Source organism: Notechis scutatus, chromosome 1 (genome assembly GCF_049901735.1).
Source record: "Notechis scutatus isolate UNSWTSFEM ecotype Mainland chromosome 1, rNotScu1.2, whole genome shotgun sequence".
NCBI classification, from domain to species: Eukaryota; Metazoa; Chordata; class Lepidosauria; order Squamata; family Elapidae; genus Notechis; species Notechis scutatus.
This window is the reverse complement of record NC_142009.1, coordinates 294,602,253-294,626,440: the sequence shown is the minus strand read 5'-3', so window position 1 is coordinate 294,626,440 and position 24,188 is coordinate 294,602,253. Positions and strand designations below refer to the sequence as shown.

Sequence of the window (24,188 nt, the reverse complement as noted above, 5' to 3'; positions counted from 1 at the left end):
AAAATGTTATCAGCTCTTAACAGCTTTCTACTCAAAAGTGGGCTGGTTCACACTGATACCTTTTGTAAATACTGTATGTAGGGCATAATAGTTGGCACAAGATATTTCTTTATTGTTAAATAAGTCATATGGAGGGGAATGTAAAATAGCCTATGTGCTGTCCAGACAGTTTAGAGTTAATGGGATTTGGGATAGTTAGTTAGGAATTATGAGCTGTCCCCTTAAGGGAATGCATCATGGTAAATGTAGTTAAAGCATCCTGGAAAATGTAATCCATGTCATGTGGTCACATCTGTAATCCCGCTTGGTCACTAAATTGACCTTTGTTGGGTTGGGGGAGGCTCCCTCACTCTAGCCTGAATCCTTTACCATGCAGTCACTTCAATCATGGGGATGAGAGTTTATTATCTTTCTACACCACAATTCAGATATGCAAAGTATTGGACATTAAGAAAACCTCATCATAAATGTGAGTTGACAGGATGCCTGATGAACCAATAAAAAAGACTTTGTATGGATGCTTTGTGGAGTTGATCTGTCTGCTTTATGCCATCCAAATATTAATAAGCAGAACAGTAGAAAGATAATTTAATTTTGATTCCTGGAAGCAGTAAAAAGATAAAGTTAAAATAGAAAGATAAACACAAAGATATTTTGAAGCTAGGAGTAAATGTGCATGCTATTCCTTTGTTCCTCAAACCTAGCATTGTGGTGGCAAATTCACCACCCTTTTCTCTTCAGCGAAAGAAGTGTCTCAAATTACAACTCCTAACTCAGAAAGAACCAATTTGCAAAACAAAGGGAGGGGCCAGGTATTCCTCATCCATCCCTGTATTAATCCAATTACAAACTGTTTCCAAACGCAATGAGAAAGTTTCAGAAATCTTGCTGGTATTTCTAGGAAGCAAAACTAATTTTGCCCTGCTCATTCCAGCTGAAAGACTTCACATTTCTTAAGCTCTTGCTGCATCAAAAGCCAAAAGGGGCCCTTTTCTCCTCTGGCCATTTTATTGGGGGTCATAATTCATTACTGACAGACCATCTTCAAAGCAAAGGAGCCCACCGCCCCTCCCAAGACACAAGGCTAATTCAAGCAGCTATATCAACAAAAGAGCAATTTCTTTTTTGCTTAAAAAAACCTAGAATTTATCAATCTTTACCAAAACATTTAACAGTATACCTCTGCATGCAACCTTTGGAATGTTGTACCTTTGGAGTGTTGTATTCGATTGATGAATTTCTCTTCCAGTGAGGACACAATAAATTCCTCTGGGGTTCACCCCCCCGCCCCTGACTTAAGCAAGGCAGCCCACAGCACCATCTGGTGGTCTAGGAGAAATTTCCCAGAGAATTCAAAGACTTGTCTACCAATTTTTATAAGAACTTGTTTACAAATTTTTATAAAAATTACAGGAACTTTCCCAAATTTAACCAGTGTTTAACCAATGAAAAATCCTCTTTTTTAATTATTGTGGCAACATTAAGCAACTTAACGCAAGGTTCCAGTACTACCTGCAGCCTAACCTGTGCTTAGCAACAGCGTCTTCCACACCTAGCAAGCAACACTAACAGGCAAACCTGCATTTTGCTCTCACGTCTTCAGACTCAGCAACAATGCCTACTATAGCGCCCACTTGTGTAGCAAGCACGCAATGCACTCTAAAAGTAGCCATACTGTGCAGCGCCACCTACGTGCTCAAGTACTAAATTTTCCAAAATTAACCTTTGTCAATTTGAAGCATGACAACTTCTTCAGCCATGACAGATGTCCCTGAAGTACCCACATTGCTAGTTGACCTAGATGCCCTTCTCACACAGTGGAGAAACAGTGAAGATAAACTCAAGTCCATCCAGTCAAGACTAGGTGACCCAAAACTCCAAGCACACGTCCAATGCTTTGAGGAGCTTTACAAAGAACATGAAGACTGAATTGAGGAAAGCAAAAAAGCCCTCCAGGCAGCACTCTTTGATGCTCTTCAAAAGGAACAAGGAGCAAGGGAGAGTGCCACATCCGAACTAGGTCTTCAATCACAAGCAGCCTGCTCCCACCATTCTAAGAAAGCCTCCTCCCTCTATCCTAAACCGGCTAGATCACAAGCAGGTTCCAGTGTCTCACACCAGTTCTCTGCTGCTGGGTCTCACCATCCCTCCAGGGCATCCTCCTGTTGCAGTGGCGCATCTAAGGCCTCTAAAGCAGCAAGTTATGCTGATCTGGCTGCAGAAGCTGAAGTAGAAGCTGCTGTAGCAGACGCAGAGCTATGCGCCACAGAGGAGGCAACATGGCAGAAGGTGGCAGTAGCAACTCAACAGGCAGAAACAGCGGCTCAACAGACAGAAATGGCCAAAGTGCAGGCCAAATTGGAGTTGGTCGTATGGCAAAGAGACTCCGCAACAAAGATGGCATGGGCCACAGCATGGCGGAAGATGGCCGACAACGCCTCCTTCAAGTTCAACCTCAAAGACTTGGGAGAGGAGAGCCCAGATACACAGGTCAAGGCCTATGTGGATGAGCAGCACTCGCTACAAAACGAGAAGATGGAACCGCCTCAGTTGCCTAGCAGTCTCCCACAACCAGAGAAGCACAGGGATGAATCTCAACCACAGACTCTAAACAAAAGTTACGCAACTGACATTGTATGACCTAAAATACGAGATTCATTTCCCACCAACAGCAAGCCTTCCCCAACTGATGTTGTACGTACTAAGGTCCGAGATTCTCTTCCCAGAATCAGCAACCCTACTCCAACATCTCATGGCCTGTCGGGCAAGCAAATTAACCCACCAGTGATCACAACGACTTCTCCACAAATAGACACCTGCCACACTCAATCCACAGGCTGTACCATTCCAGCCACAACCTCCACACTACCTGAACTCACAGCCACAACAAGATAACCGTGGCCAGCCTACACAGCAGTGTGAAGTTCCACCATCATCTCTGGAATGGCAGGATGACATCCTCCGTAAGCACTGGGAGAAACACTACGACCTGTCGTTGACATATAACCCAAACCTACCCTCTACATCAATGCCCCTGACCCAATCTACCTCTACAGATGATGCAGACTATTGGAGAGAGTTGGTCATCAGGAGAGGAAAGCTAGATTTGGCCACCAACGGGATATACAAATTCTCTGATGAGCCAGATGGCGAATATCTCCTCTGGAAGAAAATTTTCCTATGCACCATTCAGGATGCACGCCTGAAACCTGATGAAGTACTCATACACTTGATAGTGTGGCTAGGGCTGATGTCTGCCAAAGCAACAAAGGCACTTTATGCCTCCCACTTAGACGACCCAGACACTGCCCTACGGTTGGCATGGAAAAGACTTGACAAACTGTACGGTGCTCCCACAGCAGTAGAATCAACACTCTTGAACAGCCTCAACAGATTTCCTAAAATTCCTATTGACAGGCGTCACCTGGTCGTGGAACTCTCTAATATACTTATACAACTGAAAGCAGCACAATGGGATCCCTGGTTACCGGGACTCAGTTTTCTTGACCATGTCGACAGGCAAACCAAAATCGTTCAAAAACTCCTGCAGGTGCTAATTGAACAGTGGCTCCAGTTGTCTGATGCCTTCATGGCCAAGGGTCACCACAACTATATACCCTTTACCCTTCTCAAAGAATTTGTGGCCCACCAGGCAACAGCGTGCAACACCCCCAGGGCCTGCAGACTCAGAGCTATTAGTCCTCCCAATGAAAAATGATACAACAGCAACTATATATCGTCCACATGCCCTATGCCTGCAAGGGGAAAACCCTTCATGGTTGTCCATAAAACCGAGATTGACTCCTCATCCATAAACAGTTCAGGAGAGGACTCATCAGATACAACCCAATTTAGATTTCCGACTCCAAAGAGAAGCCAGTTTTGTCCTTTGCACCACACTCGACATTCGCTGAACAGGTGCTAGGGGTTTGCAGTGAAATCCCTGACCAAAAGGAAAGAGTTGATAAAAGAGCTCCAATTCTGCAACAAGTGTTGCGAATCCAAACACTTGCCCAAAAACTGCACAGCCAAAGAGCAATGTCATATCTGCAAAAGTGACATGCACCTGACCGCGCTGCATCCAGAGCCCTCCTTTGAACAAGGAGCTTCAACATGCTACAGAAGCACACCCAGAGCCAATGGTGAGTGTCAATTGCATAGCGGTGTGCAATGGTACACCAGCCCCTCGCTCATGTCGTCAGATCTGCTTAGCCAAAGTCTACCCAGAAGAAGCAGTGAAGATGTATGTAATACTGGATCCTCAGAGCGATTGCTCCCTAGCCAGGTCGCATTCTTCGACCACTTTGATGTTCAGAAGGAAGAAGTGCACTTCACGATATCAATGTGCACCACAACAAGATGCACGGCAGGGAGGGAAGCTACTGGACTCTGTATAGAGTCATTAGATGGAAGTTCCCAGTTCCTACTGCCACCCGTGCTGGAATGGAACAGCATACCAGATGACCGCAGCCGCATTGCAGCACCAGAGGTAGCTAGCAACATACCTCACCTGAAGCATATGGCTCATCTATTTCCCACCCTAGATTCTGAAGACAAGATTTTGCTCTTGCTGGGATTTGATGCCCCTGATGCCTTAGTGTACACTGAAGTAGTCAGAGGCCCAAGATATTCACCCTTTGCCTTCAAGACAGACCTGAGTTGGGAAATCTCAGGACTTGTCAGAGTTGATCGGATGCAGACCCCAACCCAGGCAGATGCCTTAGCACCATCCATTCCAACAGACTTCTGCCGCCCTTTGACACCATGGCAGCAAGAGTACCACTCCAACCCTAAAAGGCCTCCAGAAGCGACCACCAGACTTTCACCATTGGCACCAAGAGTACCTGTCCACCCTAAAGGGCCGCCAGAAGTGAACAGCAGACTTACACCAAGAAGCTCTACACCTGACAGGTCACCGACCTAGTATTGCTGCAGAGAAAGGCTGAACTTGAAGACTGAACTTCAAGCTTTGCATGTGTTGCTTAGTTTGATACTTTATTGCTATTTACTATTTCCTTTAGTTATATAGCTAACTGTTTATTTTAGTTATCTGCTTTTCAGTTAGTATTACTCTTTACTGTTTATCTTAGTTAATTGCTTTTTACTTAGTTAGTGGAATTTACATTTCCAGGTGGGGAGTGTGTTAGGAATTTGAGTCACCTAACAGCTATTTGGGTTAGAAATATATAAACCAGGATAAACATTTTAAAACTGTATCTTTAAGAAAATGCAAAACCGTAATTAGGTGTGGTTTCTCAAACGGCCATAAGATGGAGCCAGAAACCTGGGTTGTTTAGTATGAGTCTCAGAAGAGAGTGTGAGTGTATCTCTGTTTCCTTCTGTTGGAAAGTATTGCCGTTCCTCCATTTCATCATGTTTCATAGATCTGACTCCAATTGCTGCCAAACAAACATCCATTATCATCTCTTCCTCTCCCAATTTTTTAATCCTGAAGGTTTTCCTAGTAAATTTCATCTTTTGTATCTATGATAATTTGAATGATATCAGATATAATATTCCACCCTAATTGCAAGCTCTTTGTATTTTGATTAGTTCTTTTACAAATAACCTTGAATTGTGTGCATGTCCTTTCTTCATATCTTAATTGAGAATCCCTCTTTTTCCTTCAATTCTCCCCTTTAAATATTATCTTTTGATGTCTTCTGGGTGGTTATGTTTAATCTCAGGATTAAGCAGAAGCCCATGGTTGTCATGAACAGCTTATCAGCTTCCAAGAGACATTTACAAGGAGAGAAAGGCTCTGGTTTTGATAGCAGTGATTGTATTTAGCTTGTAAGATATAGGGCTATTTATCTCCTGCCTGTGAAATGGGGTGGGGGTGGGGAAATGAATGGAGAACACTAGCGGATAACATACTAAATAAAAGTAAAAAGAAAGCTGTGAAGAAAAGAAGCAACCTTCTCATTGCACTCCCAAGTGGGAAAACGATACAAGAAATGGACTTACATTGTAAATCTTAAAATTTAAGCCTTTTGAGGAAGGAGATAAAAGAGGAAGGTGTGATGTTAGCAATAGCAAGACAAGAAAGGAGACATCTGAAGGAAACTAGAATTTATTGTAGTACAAACTCTATAAATCTTAGGTGCTTGATTTTTAGAAGCACTTATACTCATTTCAGAGCTGAACAGTCAATACATAAGTGTTTGTTCCTGCTTTCTCTGGGGAATGAAAATTATCACTGCTAGAATGAAAATATTTTATGAACTTTATAATTATACCTCATACTTTTCCCCCCAAGAAAATACAAGGTAGCATATTTAACAAGTTTAATGTATCTCCTAACCTTTCGGTTATACTGTTTGACAAAATTGTGCAAGATTATGCATCCATTACACCTTAAGGCTACAATCTTGAACAAAATTTGCAAGCAAACAAAGCAGACTTATGCTGTAAAATTTGTATCTGGATATGTTTGCATTAGATTATGCTGTAAGGTTCCCCTTTGACAATTCTACAATGGATTCCGTTTATATGCTTAGTCTGAGTAATTTTCATAATTAACTTCTGGAAGATACTTCCTACACACTAGCAGTGATATATGTATCCTCTGTAATGTATAGCTGGGTTCATCTTTATTTGACCTGATGACCATGTTAGAGACTATGTAGTCCTTCAATGTTTTGGGACACAAACTTCTACCAGCAGCAGAAAACATATAAGAGTTGTAATCCAGTAACATCTCAAAGGCTACCAGATTTCCTATATCTAATTGATGTAATATAATAACAACAGCACCTATACTGCTTCACAGTGCTTTTACAGCCCTCTCTAAGTGGTTTACAGAGTCAGCATATTCTCCCAACAATCTGGGTCCTCATTTTACCCACTTCGGAAGGATGGAAGGCTGAGTCAACCTTGAGCCTGGTGAGATTCAATTTGCTAAATTGCAGGCAGCAGAAGTAGCCTACAGCAATGCATTCTAACCACTGTGCCACTGCGGCTCATAATATAGGTTTTCCCCCAATTGTTTTTCCTTAATCCTAGCATCACTGTGAATATTCATTTGTTCCTTTAGATCAGGCATGTTATAAACAAGATGGTTGTCTGTTTGGATCTTAAAGTCCTATAAGATCTTATCCTCTCATTTGCAAAACCTTCTCAACTTGATGGTCCAGTAGGTTTTTATCACATTCAAATCCAAACATCTGGCAAAGTTTCCAATGAATAATCTTGGCAACTTGGTCATGATTGTTAGGGATAACATTGTTTACCCTAACTGGTTTGGGTAAAAATAATAAATAAGGTATCATGGTTTGTTAGTTAAAGTGTTTGTAACTTTAACTGCAAGAATGTAATTAAGGGTGTGGTTGTAAAAGCACTATATAAGAAGCCAGGCAATAGCAGCTCTCTCTCTCTGGCTTGAAGATCCCTAATTACTGGATGGATTGATGACTGCGTTCTTGCTGGAACGGGGAGAGAAAAAGGAGTGTTGATTTTTCTCAACGGAGAGAAGATAAAGATTGGACTGATTTATTGTAAGTGAACTGACATTGGCTATTCAACACGGACTTTGCAAATAGAGTATCCCCGACAAGACTTGACTGAAATTGATATATGACTAATGGACCGTTTATTTTGACTATGCTATAATTCTTAAATGGAATAAACTATATTTTTGATAGCACAAGCGTATCTGTATTTTTACTGCGTGTTAACTAGAAAACTTATCTCACACATTTACCTGTCTTCCTAGCTGCACATTCTGTTTAGTTTGTTTTCCTTAACACCCGTTGGGGAATCCAGGCTTAACAATGATGACGCCTATAATCAGTTTGTGAAATTACTTAAATGGTCAATTCTTTTCACTACAAAGGTGACATTTACCGTTCTACATGTTGAATTTTCACCTTCATGCAATTAAGGGGCAAAATTGGCTTTGGAGTCACTAAAATGCAAAGCAGAGCCTCTTCCACTATATATCAATGGAGATTGTGTGGAAAGAGTTCATAATTTTAAATTTCTAGGAACTCATATTTCCGACAACCTTACTTGGTTGGTCCACACTATGGCCGCTGCAAAGAAGGCCCAACAGCGCCTGCACTTTCTGAGGCTGCTAAAAAAGAGTGGTCTGAGTGAGAAGTTGCTGGTTACTTTTTACTGTTCTACCATCAAGACCATTTTGGCATACTGTATAACGGTGTGGTATGCTAGATGCTCTGTAGTGGATAAGAAGATGCTCCAGCGAGTTATAAACACAGCACAAAAAATCATCAGTTGCTCTCTTTCTTCTTTGGAAGACATTGTGAAGACCAGAGTCCTCTCTAGAGCACTAAAAATCTCCACAGACCGTTCTCATCCTGGTCATTCATATTTTGAACTGTTACCATCAGGGAGATGCTATAAGTGTCTTAAAATGAGGACTAATAAACTGAGAAACAGTTTCTTTTCCAAGGCAATAATTCTCTTGAATCAAACAATGCATATGTGATTTAGCCCTATGTATATAATGGCATTTTTAAACTATCTAACTTACTATATGTTTTAGATAGGTTTTAGACTAGGTTTTTAATTATTATTATTTTAATTATTTTAATTTTTAAATACTCTGTAGTGTGATTGTGATGTGGTGTTTGGGGCACTGTGCTGGAGTAGCTTTCAAATTTCATTCTATTTGTAGAATGCAACGACAATAAAGGTATTCTATTCTATTCTATTCTATTCTATTCTATTCTATTCTATTCTATTCTATTCTATTCTATTCTATTCTATTCTATTCTATTCTAAAATAAAACTTTCAGTTTCTTTCTTTAACACTCCTGATCTTAACCAACTCCATATGGGTTTTAAATCAGCTTTTCCCTCTCTATTCTTCAATTAACAAATCAGTTTTCAATTGTTTATTTTCTGTATTCAATTTCCATCTTTGTTATTTTAAGAGGTTTCTTTGACTGGCTTCCTTCAGCAGGGGTTCTTGGCTTTTTTTAACATAGTCACTCAGGTCATGTTTTTCTTTGACCACAGTTTGTTTCACCTATAGAAATTCTCTAATCTTTTCACTTCTTGGTAAATACAGATGATCAATATCACTTTTTGGATACAAAGTATGGTGCGTTGTCATTAGTTTTCTTTCAATCCAAGTTACCAAGTTCCATTTGGGTCCAGTCAACTATTCCTGCTTTATATTGAACAACATGGACAACCCAGGTTACTATTAATTGTTGTTGTTGCTATTGTTGTTCGTCGCGAAGTCGTGTCTGGCTCACCATGTTAGTAACAGCAATTAGTAATAATAATTAGTAACAGTAATTAGTAATAGTAACAAATTATTGTTACTATTACTAATTAACTGATCGCAACATGTGAAGTCACAGAAGCCAGTTTGTTACTGGTGTTGGCCTTCATAAACATTGAGTTCTTCCCAAGAACCCAAGATGTCATGATGTATTGTGATTTATATGCAGATCCAAGCAGAGTGGTTTTTTACAATTGACAGATGGAAATGTTGTTAACATGAAGAATTTCTACGTGCCATACAATATTTTTTGGATATTGAATCCAAGGCATTGATAACCACTCAGATCACTGTGGCTGGTTTATAGCAATAGCACTTAGCCTTAGATATAGTGGCACCTCATTCCTTACTTCCCTCCATGTATCTGTAGTTCCGTTAAGGACTACATGTTGAGTGTGATTTGTCAGCAAATAACAAATACATCTGGTGATGATATTGTCTATCACATTTTTTAAGCTTATCAAGAAATAGGTTTGTCAAATTCAGCATCCACTCTGAATTATTTCAACTGAATTCAACTGAAGCAACTATTCTGAAATAATTTCCTACCTGCTGCTGACCAAAATACCATAAATTGAATTATTGTTCAATGCAATTTTGCTATAAAAGTAGAAACAACATCGCATATTGAACGTCCGCAAGCTACTTTATCACTGTCTGTTATCATGATCATGATAAGTTTAAATAAACTTATTTAAAATAAGTTTAAATAGGCTGACCAACATATATCTTCCTCTTCTGGAGTGGATGAGATAATTTAACTGCTTTTTCATTGCTATGCTTTAATTCAAAGCACCTTAAGACTCTAAGGTATTTTTCAAACTGAATAAATAAAATTATATCTTATGGAGTTTTCAAAATAAAAACAGAAACATAAAACTACATTTGTTGCACTTACAGTAAATATAAATTTGTATACATTCCTTACTGCTTCAAACAGTTTTTGTCAAAGCATCAGATAGAAACTATTTGAAGAAGTAAGGAAATGTGCAAAAAACAGTATAAATATTTATAATTTTAAATACTCATGATTGTTTTTGCTTTGTATTATATTAAATGAACTGAATTATTCAATTATATCCCATTATTAATGACTAAGAAAAGCCACAAGTAGCAATTTTAATAGTGCCAAATAATGTTGACAGTAGTTTGCAGCAATGTGCATTAGACTGTTGTTGTTTTTTAGATCACCCATAATCTACAGGAATATTCTAACACATGTAGATTATAGGCTACTTTTTTTCCCATTCTCTGAAGAATCAGATTATATTCAGAGGTGCATGTGATTTCTTCTTCATTACCTGCATCCAGTATTTGTGCCATTCTTGTTCTCTAACAATTGACATAACAGAAAATATATTATTGATCAGCATGATGAATATGATCTAATAATTTTTGTTTTAAAAATTGGAAGATATTTAAGTCATCCCTTCATTCCTGCAGGGTGAGTTATAGAATCATTTCTTCACCAAATATATTTTACAGCTCCTACATCAGGATCTAAGGATAATAATTTTTAAAAGGAGAAAGACATCTTTATTTAGAGATTTACCTGAAGGGTAATGTTCATTAACTGGCCATCCATCTACCTGAAGTGTTGCATTACCACCGTTTCGGGTAAAACGCACTACATGGTATTTGCCATCATTCACAGGAGTGCTCTCTTCTTTGATAGAGATATCTACTGTGCCAATATTGAAGACTACACCAATTTTGCCTTGTTCCTGTGAAGGAAAGAAAAGAATTGTGGGTAAATTCTGGAAGCAAAGTCACAGAGTCACAAAGAACGGTTGAAAGATAGACATATTTCAGTCAAAGTAATAAGATGAACATACACAAAATGACAATACAGGACATATTTGCCTTTGTAAGTCATATGATATAAGACTTGATAGAAAGCATGACAAAATATCTACATCAGATGAAGCATGGTGACTGAGTGTCTTAAAGATGCTGGATTTGTTGGCCGGAGAAGGTTGGCTTTTTGTAGTCTGCCTTACCACTGCATGACAGAGTTGGGTTCCCAACACTCACCTCAGCTTCTGCCAACCTAGCAGTTTGAAAGCATGCAAATAAATAAATAGGTACCACTCTAGTGGGATTCATAGTAGAAACAAGAATCCAACTGGCAGTGGACTGGCCAAAAGTGAGGCAAAACTGGTATGGGGAAAACCCTGATGACACTGACACTCCCCCAGAACTTTGTTGGCTGCTCTGTGTATGGAATACACACAGACACACACAAATGGGGTACCCTGGATAGGGAGTGAGTATATCCTGAATGAACTACCAATCTTAGCAGCCAAACTACCAGTCTGTAATAACATTGTAGACTTCTGGTTTTCATGTACCAATGCTATATACTAAATAAACAAATATAATCTGCATCAAGTGTACCCTAGACTCATTTATTTCTCTAATCCTTTTAAAATCCTATTTTACTCGACTGGTATCAGAAATCGTAACAATATAACATTTAACATGAAAATGAGCATCTGCTTCTCATCTTAAACAAGACAATATTGATCCCATCTGCACTTTTTATTCCATACAGTTACTTCAAAGCCTGAACAAAAATTACACTTTGAAGAGCAATATTACAAAAGCCAATTTTACAGCCAGAACGACTTATATGTGGCCAATAAAAGAAAACTGAACACATAAGGTAAAAATGGAACGCATAAGATAAAGCACAGAGAAGATGCCAATTTCCTAGGACTGAATCCATCTGTCCTGCTGGTGTCCAATTAGCATTTTGATAAAGTTGCATCGTCACTTTAGAATCATATTACAGTAATATTACCATAGAAATGGATCAGGAAAGAATGAATATATTAACCAAACACTTCACATGAGTATAGTTGAATAGTAACACATAAGATTTCTATATGAACTGGTCCTGGATTATTCCTGGCCTCTTCACTTAAAACTGATTGGATAAAAGATGATCAGAAAGACGATGGGATCCTGTGATCCCATTACACGGACTGATTCTAATGTATTTCTAATTCTGTGAAAGAACAAGAATAAACATAGCCATGGAATATGCATATTTTTCTGGGGATTGACATCACATGGGGAAAATAGAATTCATTGTAAAACCTTTTTTATAATTGTTCAATAACTTCTATTGAAGTTTGCTGAGAACATTATTTGGATTTCCTTTGGATGGCCCATCATAGAATGGAAAAGAGGATGGTGTGGAACTAGGTGGCTGTGATGTCAACTGAGCCATGGGGGAAAAAAAGAATGAAAAGAGGATAAAAGGAAAGAGATAAAAAAGTGTGTGTGTGTGTGTGTGTGTGTGCGCGCGCGCGTGCGTGCGTGCGAACAAACAAAGGTAGATAAAATATAGAAGAAGGGAAGATAAAAACAGGTCTGAGGAACCAAGAGTCACATCAGGCCAGGACTAGGATAATTAAGCTGGCTGGATAAGAGCCAAGTAAAACTGACTATAGTGAAATGAACAATGGAGAATGAACTCAAACCTCATCTTGGGACTGTGTGAAAATATGTGGTGATGGTGGCAGAAGAAGAGTACAAGCATAAATCAAGCAATCATAGGAAAAGATAATAAGGATTAAATTATCTGTTCTTAGAGCAGGAGTCAGAGAATTGAGAAGTATCCCTCATGGAATAAGACATTCTCCTGTTCCTGACCTAGGTAGTGAAAGGGACTTGAGGGCTGATTGTTTTATTACTAGAAGATGCAACTGGGATGTGTCGTTGTGGTATGAATATAGCTGCGAGGTGGGGTTGGATACATCAGGTGCAATTGGACCATTACTATATGGCACAATCGGCTGACTAGAAGAAAGCTGATAAAGAGCTAAAGGGAAAGAGGTGGAAGAAGACCATCATTATATACTGCTGCAGTTGACTTAAGGACTCTCAATAGTTCATACATATACATATATAATTAAAATATACATGAGAAAAAAATTTAAAATAAAAGAACAATAAAAAATAAACAGCATCATTCCCCAAATAATCTATAAAATCTTATTTAAACTATAAAAGACAGGGAGGGACCCAATCTAATTTTAACCAGGAGGCTATTTCAAAGGAACAGTTCCTCCAGGCCGTGTTCTCCCTCATTTCCAGAAAGTGCTATTTCTCCAGGAAAGATTACATAGGTCAAGCCATTTCCATCTGAACAACTGTACCAGAATATTTTTATTACTGATTATTGTTATTTTGTATCACTGTTTTTATTATAACTTAAATCTACATATACAATGCCTAGAGTCCAACTAAGATGATGGATATATCCCATAATTAAGATAAATTAAATTAAATCTCTGGAATATAAAATTAAACAAAGAGGACTTGTTAGGAATTCTTTTCATTCCCACCTGCATGCATGTTTTATTAGTCTTACTTCAGTTCTACTTTATTAGTCTCTCTCACATACACACACACACATATACACAAAAGGCACAATTGGTTCCTCAGCATGAATTTTTAATGGATTCCTGAATTATAAAAGCAGCTGTACTGCTCTAAAAAACTCTAACACCTTACTTGATGAAACTAGGTATCTGCTCTCTGTTAAGTTTGGCTGACAATGTTCATGTAACAGTAAGATTTCTAATAACATATATCATTTCATTCTTCCTTTCAAGTTGATAAAAACTGCCTCAATGTGGCAAATATTTCTTCTACTGCTGCATTTCTCATACTCCTGATGGACCTTTGTCAAGAGAGGCCGGTCAAAACATATTTCAGGGTAGGACATAGAATATAGGATACGATAAAGATATGGAGTCAGGGGTGGGATTCAACTGGTCTTACTACCGGTTCAGTACTTACGTTTTACTCTTCAGAGTTACTGGTTGTATAGAGCCAGGAAGAACCGGTAGCATCCCACCCCTGTATGGAGTTCTGTGTACAAGAAGCAGTAAGAAAGAACCATAGCATATTTCCCTTGACTATATACAGGCAATCTCCAATATATGACCGATCGCTTAATGGCCATTCAAAGTTATGATGGACTTTCCCAGAGATACTTGTGATTCATTTTTGTAGATGAATGGCTATACACACACCCATTGTCAGGCCCACCATCGTGTCCTGCCATTTTGTTGGAAGCGGGGTGGGAGGAAGGGGGAATGCCTTCAGAGACAAAGTGGAGTCCCTCCCAGATGAGTCCAGCCTGAGTTCAAGGCCTTAGTGCCCTGAGGGTGAACGGTTATCTGCCTTGCTCCTCAAAGTTTCCATAACAAACTTGTAGCATACACATTGGCTGATAGTGGACTGGCCAGGGTGACTGGTTTTGGGGAAACAAAAGAAAGCAGTGTGTTTTGCAAGGTTTTTTTTCAGATTTCGCCTTGCTTTCCTGCAATCACTTTCTCTCAGTAAAGGTTCTTTTGATTCAACTTAATGGATTGAAGAGTCTTGCTTTCCTGTGGGACTAGCTGTGTCAGGTCCTTACACCCATGGTCCCGTGATTGCATTTTGGGTGCTTGGCAACTGAAGCACCTTCATAGCTGCTTTCAATGTCCTCCAGTCATGTGTTCATAACTCGTAAAAAAAATTGATGTTGTTTCTGGTGTTTACTTCCATCTGGCAAAACAATGCCCATTCGGGAAAATGGATTCGCTTAACCACTGCAGTGTTCACTTAACAACCACTCTGTTAAATCCAGTCATGCAGTGCCTCAATTTATAAACACAATGACTTACAACCATAATTCTGGGCTCAATTCCAGTCATAAGTCAAATATGTGTTTCATTAATTGCTCGGCATTGTCATGGACACAATGAATTTTTGGTATCTTTATTATTTAAAACTGCATGTAAAATGGTAAGCTCCACATTTATGAATGAATAAATGAATGAATTCTTTATTGGCCAAGTGTGATTAGACACACAAGGAATTTGTCTTGGTGCATATTTAACTTTTGTTTTGGCTCCACAATATTAAAATTTGCTTAGATTCCCGTCACTTATTTATAGCCAGCGAAGCTAGTAGACCAGCTTGATTCTTTTTATTCTAGGCATGAAAACAATTTAGTGTTCCTATTTAGTGGTCAATCACCTACCAAGAAAGAGGACACATTGGTCTTCATAAATACAGTATACCATAAGAATTACTGGCTACAGCTGTGATGTAAATATATTTTTTTAAAAAATAAAATGCTATTTTCCAATTCGATTCCAACCAGGAATCACTATTATTTCTCTGAAGCTTCCTTTTTTATTATGAGTATTAATAGCAAAGAGATGTGTCATTTCTTTATGTACTAAGATCTGCACCAAATGATCAGCAGAAATATTTTGGCTATAGAATAGATGGAGTAGGACTGCACCATTTCAGATGGGCAGAGGAGATACATGAATGTTTTGAAGTGTTACATAACCGAAAAAGATTCTTGTTTTCTAAATGCAGGACGTTTGTGATATAAAGGACAAAATAATACTACTCTCTCTCCATCTAACTTTAAAATAAAAAAATAAATGTGAACACAGATTATTATGGGATGTGCTGTGTGATTTCCTTGGTTTTATAGTTCAGCAGTAATAAGTATTTCTTCTGTATTTTCCATGTATATGAAGCAGCAAGAAGTCATTAACAAGCAGGCAGAATAGTTATTTAATATTATTAGGGTTGTTTTGAAATTGAGAACAGCATGATCCCGGGTTATCGCTTCTCCATACAGACATAAACTCAATACATATTTATCTTATACATTCTAATCCATATCTTATAACTATTTTTGTAATTTTTTCAATAGCTTTTCCCTTTCTTTACTTCCTATAGCCTTATTTTAAATTATCTCATTCCTTTCTTATTTCAATTACATATCTTTTTCTAATTTTTAAAATCTTTCTAATCAATGTTTTTATACATTCATCTGTCCTGTTTACAATTTCATATTATCTTTTCTCATAAAACAAATTTTGCCCTGTAATTACTAGAGTATAACACCTTTGTATCTTTTTTAAAATCTTGTTTAAAATGTAAGTTACACCTTTACAGTTATAACATTCATTTCTTAATCTCTATTTTATAACACATACTGTATATACTCGAGTATAAGCCTAGTTTTTCAGCCCAATTTTTGTGCTGAAAAAATCCCCCTCGGCTTATACTCGAGTCAGATTCCCTCTGAAAAAAAATGGTGTGGAGTCGCGGCCTCCGGCGGCAGCGACTCCCAACAGCCAGCCGGGAAGGGAAAGGCAAAAAGCGCTTTGCCTTTCCCTTCCCGAGGCGGCGGGACTGGGGCCGCGCCGGCGGTAGTGACTCCTGACTCAGGGGGCCTCCGAGGGAGGGGAAGAGAGTGACTCCTGCCTCCCGCTGTCATCATCATCTTCTTCTTTTGGGTTAGTGAATCAATTAAACCTTTCATGATAGTGAGATCGTTTCCCAAATTAATTATTTTTATTTTTGAAATTTACCAGTAGCTGCTGCATTTCCCACCCTCGGCTTATACTCGAGTCAATAAGTTTTCCCAGTTTTTTTGTGTAAAATTAGGTGCCTCGGTTTATATTCGGGTCGACTTATACTCGAGTATATACGGTACCTATTTTCAATCGAATTCTGCTTGGTACATTCCCCTAAAAATACACACTAAATTCTTAAAAGAAAAAAGTATATATGTATATATATGTATATATATATATATATATATATATATATATATATATATGTGTGTGTGTGTGTGTGTGTGTGTGTGTGTATGTATACGTATACATATACATATATATTTGTTTTCTTAAGTTTTCACGGGTACTTACATGTATGGTATTCATCTTTGTTTGGGTATTTTCCCACGTCATTGCAGTTGTGCTTTTAAAGTTGTAGCAACGTTTCGGCAGAATCTCATCTGCCATCATCAGGCTTCTGTATTGGGTTCATCTGTGAGTCAGACTATCACAGCCGTTTCAGTTTTAAATTTGGGGCAGCCTACTGCTGTGCCAGAATGGTTTTTTTCTTCATCCTGATTGGTTGGGAGTCTTGGTCTGTGTTTATTGGTCTTGGAGTTTGCTGTGTTCTGCTTGATTGGTGTTTCTAATATCTTCTGTCTGTTTTGTGGCTTTTTTTGTGTCTTGATTGGCTTGCAACATTGTGTTCCTGTATTGGAGGCCTTCAGTGCAGTTTGGCTCTGAGTGAATGGATGGCTATCATTTGTTAGAAAGCTAGGTTTCATTTGGGTGCCTGGTTGGGGTGTGTTTGAGCTGAAGGTATCAGGGGGGATCTGTTTGTGCCCAGGTGTTTGCCTGGCTTGTGGTGTGGAGATTTTTTTGCTTGTGAGTGCAGGCTTCCAAATGATTGACAGTCTGGTGGAATCATCTCTTCTATTCATGCTTTCTGGTCTTTTTTCAATCTCTATGGCTTCTTTGATGATTCTGTGGCTGGGGTTTTCTATAGTGGCTAGGGTTTTGGTGCCATTGAAGTTGATGCTATGACCTGTAGCTTTCATGTGTTGGACTAGTGAGGAAGTGTGTTCCAGCTTTTTGACTGCATTTTTGTGTTCATCCAGGCAGGTACTTATTCTTCTATTGGTCTGTCCAATGTATGTGGCCGGGCATGATGCACAGGGGACTTCGTATATCCCTTGGTTTTCCAGGTCAATTTCATCTTTGGGGTTTCTAAGGATGGCTGCTATTTTTCTGTCTGTTTTGAAGGCAGTCTTGATGTGATGCCTGTGTAGTATCTTACTGATTTTGTCTCTAGTACCTCTTATGTAGGGCAGGACAGCTGTTCCATAGGTCTGTTCATCTTCTAGGTCTCCATTATGTCTCAGTGTGTTTTTGTGGATCAAGCTGGTGATTTTGCTTTTGTGGAAGCCGTTGGCTGTCAGTACTTTAGTCAGGGTGCATAGTTCAGTCTTTATGTGTGTCTTGTCTGCCAGGCGTTTGGTTCTGGTGATTAGTGTTTTGGCCACGGAGTTTATCTGTGCTAGGTGGTGGTGGAATTGGGCGTTGAGGTGTATGTATATATATATATATATATATATATATATATATATATATATATATATATATATATATATATATATATATGGTATTCAGCTTTGTTCGGGTATTTTCCCACGTCATTATAGTTGTGCTTTTAAAGTTGTAGCAACGTTTCGGCAGAATCTCATCTGCCATCATCAGGCTTCTGTGTTATGTTCATCTGTGAGTCAGACTTTTACAGCCGTTTCAGTTTTAAATTTGGGACTAGCCTACTGCTGTGTCAGAATGGTTTTTTTCTTCATCCTGATTGGTTGGGAGTCTTGGTCTGTGTTTATTGGTCTTGGAGTTTGCTGTGTTCTGCTTGATTGGTGTTTCTAATATCTTCTGTCTGTTTTGTGGCTTTTTTTGTCTTGATTGGCTGGCAACATTGTGTTCCTGTATTGGAGGCCCTTAGTGCAGCTTGGCTCCGAGTAAATGGACAGCTATCATTTATTAGGAAGCTAGGTTTCATCTGGGTGCCTGGTTGGGGTGTGTTTGAGCTGGAGGTATCAGGGGGGATCTGTTTGTGCCCAGGTGTTTGCCTGGCTTGTGGTGTGGAGATTTTTTTGTTTGTGAGTGCAGGCTTCCAAATAATTGACAGTCTGGTGGAATCATCTCTTCTATTACAACACCAGACCCGAAACAACATGGGACACCACCGCCAATCGCCCTTATAAACAAAGGACAACCACCATCCAAAAAATAGGCCACAGCTGCCTTGCCAGCTGGTGCACCCCCTGACCCCAAAACCAAACAAGCTGACACACGCCAAGAACACAGACCCAGACCCAAACTCGAAGCCAGACTAAAACCCAGAATGCTACATCACAGCCACCCGCTCAGGATATCACATCAGAAAACTCAGGAAATTACACCACAAGAACTCAAGAAGCTGTAACACAGCAAATGACCCAGAATATCACAGTACAAGACCAAGGATACCACAGCAATAAATCTCACAAGGTCATCACACAACCCATTACCCAAGCTGTTACTACACAGGAGGCTAATGGAAAAGAGATCAAAACACAAACGACCCAGGAGATTACTACGCAGGACCCAGGATACCACAACAAAAGAACTCGCAAGCCCATCACACAACCCATTACCCAAGCCATTAAAACACAAGAGGCTAATGGAAAAAAGATCACTACAAAACAAACGATCCAGGAGATTACAGCACAAGATCCAGGATATCTCCACAACAAAACTCACAAGGCCATCACACAGCCCATTATACCAACATCAACTCCATCAACCAATCAAGAGGCAGCAGCGCAGCCAACCAGCCCAGCACACCAGCCCCCACCAACAGTATTTATAGAGAGACGGCAGCTCCGATCACACACTGCTTGCACTAGCACGAAGCCGAAAGCACCAGCCTGAGGATGGCAAGTGGGATCTCACCAAAATGTCACCAAGATATTCTTAATCTTACATGGGAAAAGACCCCAACACACCTAGACCTACACACACACACACATATATATATAATTGATTTTTTAGGGATTCTTTTATATTTCTCTCTTGGAATCCTATATATATTTCTAGCATTTTTATACAGACTAATTGTTCCTTCTGTCTTACCCATTATCTCCTGCTGCATTATTTTTGAAAGATCTTCCTTTTTTCTCTCTCTATTCTGTTATAAGCTCTTAGAGTATTATCTATTTGATTTTTAGTATTTATTATTGCTATCTTTTCAGTATTTTTATCTGCTTTTAACTTATTTTTTTATCTTTTTGTATTTTATTTTGCTTTGTCCCTTCCACCATTCCTTCTAATTTCTCAGCTGTCTTCTGTATGCTATATCCATCTTTTCCCACCATTTGTTTAGAGCCCTCTACTTTTATATCTTTATCTTTAAATATTCCCATCAACTTCTTATAATTCTTTGTCACTATTTCTAACATTTCTTCAAGGAACTTTATTGTCTCCTGTTGGGTCATTTTGTAATAAGTTAATATAACTCTAATGTCCCAATATCCCAATATCTAAAAACTTGAGAAAAAAAAATCATTTGTTAATAAAATTTGGTCAATCCCAAAATTATTCCTCCAAATCCCCAAATTTTCTATTAGTTTGTGCTTTTCTGTTTTTATACTTTCCAATTTACACCTTCCAATTGTCCAAATTTTAAAGTCTTATTTATCTTTTCTTCTTTTGTTTCTTCAAGTCTTTCAAATATGCTTTTCAGTATAAAGTTCCAACAGAGTTCTAGTGTTTAATTTAATTTGCCTTCTGAATCTTCAAAAAGCTCAGTAAATATTTCCCAGCATCCAAATCACCTACTAAGATAAAGTCAAAGTCAAGCAGTTTTCCAGAAGTTGTTTATTTCTCTCCCCACTTTCTTTTGGATTTTATATGTTGCAGTAATCTTCCTCCAGTAGATGGGTCCCCTGCTCCCAATTCCAGCATTCCGCAGAATGTAAAAATCAGAAACAGATGATTGTCATCCAGTTAGGGAAGTTAGAAATAGAATCACTTTTCACAATGTTGTTTCCAGGCTTTTTATGTTTTAAATCATCTTTTTACTTCTGAGTTTTTATTTTAATCTTCCTCTTCAGTTTTCAGTCTTTAATCTTTCTCCATAAATCTAATTGCCACTTTTTTAATGTTTGGAGATCATTTTTTTTTTTGAACTTTTAACTTAGGTTAACTCTCTAAAGTAAGAGTTGGAAATTTTCTCATCCAGTTTCACTTCTCTGTCAACACACTGCTCCAGCACAAGATTTTAATGTCCCAGTTGTCCCAACTTGTGACTGATCAAAAATGGCCGTCGTCCCTGCTGCCGTTCAGGAGAGCTTTCTTCGGATTAATGAGGAAATTGTGGTTTCCTCACAATTGATGAAGTGTCTCTCCTTTGTTCACCTCACCTTCAGTGGGCTTAACTCCATAGGGTCTATCAGCAAGCAGTTGCCGGCTGCATTTCATGGAGCTTGATGGAGCTCCACTATTTTCCAGCTGTTCTCACCACGATGTCAACCGGAGGTCTACTTTTGTTGTTTCTAAGAGTTGTAGATATGACATTTTGTGAGATTGTTTCCATTTGATCTTCATAATTTCAAAGAATATAAAGTATAATTGTACTGCATATGCTTGTTGTATTCCAATGTTTATTAATATGTCCAGATTTTTCAAGGTGGCTTCATCATTGTTTACATAGAAACTGTCCCTTTACCAAAGTTTTAATTCCACTGTCATGCTTTAATCAGTTCCTTGTACTGGTTTAAAGAGTAAAAGCCTTAAAGTTTTTAATATCTTTGCAAACTTTTCTATTATTCAGGTTTACTTTTCTGAGATATCTACGGAACAAATGGAATCTTCAGAAACTTGCTCAGCCACAAAATGTACTTTCCATCTCAAAATGGTTAGAAAAAGCATAAATACCAACCTGTCATTTCCTGACAATCGACAGCAGTTGAACTAGCAATTGCCTAAAACAGAGAAAGCCCTATATTACAGGTACCAGGGAATGTAGCACATAATGTTTTAACTAATAAACACCTTGATCAAACTCAGTTCAATTACTGGATGTCTGCAATGGCAGTGAGGCTGCACCTTAATGACTATTCAGAGCAGTTTGTTTTGGCCTATAGGATTGCTCGCTGTGTGTGTGTTTATTTGTGAAAGAGACAGAGATGGGGAGGGGGAGTTTTGAATCTGTGGTGAAGAAATTCTGCACAAAAATACAGCTCATAGATCAGAAAAATGCATAATTTTTGTCACTAGCCAGTGAGCAGAAACATTGCAGGACAAAGAGAAATGAGGGTCAAATGATTTTTGACAACATGAATCAGTTGATGTTCACTTTAGCAAGCTGCACAATAGGCTGAAATTATTTTCAGCATTTGCTCAGAGCAAATATGAAATTATTGCTATAATTACATAATGTATAGCACAAAGTATTATATGATGAAATACAAGATGTCATAAGAGTTTCCATATGGCTCAGTGCAACCACAGCTGGCATATTATTTCCTTACACATATTTCATTATGAAACATATATTGACAAACTGGGAGTTCTGAGATTTTTTAAAAATCAGTTGATTGAAGATATGATTTACAGAGGAAAAAAAATTATGTAGACCTATAATAGCATATAATCAAACTATTTCAGCATACCAAACAAATCAATCATTTCTTTTTACAAAAGAAATGATCTCCCAAGTTGCACAATGCAAAATGTTTGATTTAGCAATATTATGTTCTGTCAGTCAGATACCATTCAATTTATATAAAATCAAGATATGTCATACAACACTTCTAAGTTGGAGGACGGCTATATGTTTAGAATAGAATAGAACAACAGAGTTGGAAGGGACCTTGGAGGTCATATAGTTCCCTGTATGTACCTTGGAGGTCATATAGTCCCTGTTATACATTTTAGACAAATGGTTATCCAATCTCTTCTTAAAAACTTCCAGTGTTGGAGCATTTACAACTTCTGGAGGCAAGTTGTCCCACTGATTAATTGTTCTAACTGTCAGAAAATTTCTCCTTTGTTCTAGGTTGTTTCTCTCCTTGATTAGTTTCCACCCCTTGCTTCTTGTCCTGCCCTAAGGTGCTTTGGAGAATAGCTTGACTCCCTCTTCTTTGTGGCAGCCCCTGAGATATTGGAACACTGCTATCATGTCTCCCGTAGTCCTTCTTTTAATCAAAGTAGACATACCCAATTTCAGCAGCTATTCTTTATATGTTTTAGCCTCTAGTCCCCTACTCATCTTTGTTGCTCTTCTCTGCACTTTTTCTAGAGTCTCAACATCTTTTTAACATCATGACAACCAAAACTGGATGCAGTATTCCAAGATGCCCTACCAAGGATGTCGAACATGGCATGAGATAACATTACTTGCCTCTTGGTTATGAAGCCCAATTAAGTAAGGCAAAACTTTATTTACCTCAGCTGTGTCAAATTCACATTGTCACAGCAGCATCACATATTTGGATTATCCCCCCCTTTCACTAAACTGGGTATGGGTGTGCCCAGTGTGTGACGTATCTGGCCCGCAGACCGGAGGTTTGACGGCCCTGATTTAGCTGATAGTCTGATTTTTTTTAAAAAAAAAAACAAAAAACTTTACTATTTAGCAAAAATTGGAAGAAGGAAAGCCTGGTAAAATCTCAACAGAGCAAGAGTTCCATAATTATGGTACCTCTATTATACTATTTTTGATACTAACATTTGTCATTATACACCAAAGAAGAGAGTGAGTAGAAGGCTAGAAGTTTGCTTTGTATTCAAGCAAACTTCTGTTCCTTCCTTCCATCCAGTCACAGTTGGCTTAAAAAGCTGAACAATTTCTTATGACTATCAAATATGAAGTGAGTTCCAGATATTGCAAGATGAAATCACAAGATAATTAGCTCAGCAACAGAAGATAAAGGTATAAAGATTTCAACATTCATTTTTGTAACTTAGTGAGATTTATTGTAATGCCTAATTGCTTCAATGCCTTTCATTTTCTCTGTGTTTTTCAATTAATTTCTCATAAATAGACTTTTGAATTACAGCCAAAGTTATTTGTTTCCAGGCTTCAGCAAGAGATTTAAGTACTTCAACACCTATTCTTCAGTCTAGTCAGCATAAAGGTTGGTATGGGCTGACTTGGGAATCTATGAGAAATGTGCCATGCCTATGTAGAAAGGTAAGCTAATTGCTGACAATTTGCTATGATAACTATGACAATTATGATGCATGATGTGTACATTATTTAATTGGTAAAGTGTTTCCTGAAACTGATGGAGAAGTGGAATATTTAAAAAAAATAAATGAAATCAATAGTTTATACACTAATATTAACTTAAGCTAATTGTTATGAAATTCTTTTCTGTTAAAATAAAAAGGATTATGTTTAATATTTTGATTTTCAAGCAGTTACATGGTTCAGTTCAAGTGTCCTGCGAGGGAAAAAAACCACAGGTAAGGAACTGCTACATGCATTCACTATTGTTTGTTTGTTTGCTATTTCAGTTTGTGTTCCACCTTCC

At 38.3% G+C, this 24,188-nt stretch overlaps 1 protein-coding gene across 21 annotated transcripts in view; it reads right to left on the bottom strand.

Moving 5' to 3' along the window:
• The window catches only part of NRXN3 (neurexin 3), a 1,270,300-nt gene that overhangs the window by 141,779 nt on the left and 1,104,333 nt on the right, over positions 1–24,188 (bottom strand). For all 21 annotated transcript variants that reach the window (XM_087952028.1, XM_087952029.1, XM_087952026.1 and 18 more), the window contains one exon: positions 10,806–10,977. In XM_087952028.1, coding sequence (XP_087808154.1) covers positions 10,806–10,977 — 172 coding nt within the window. The remainder of the gene's footprint in view (positions 1–10,805; positions 10,978–24,188) is intronic.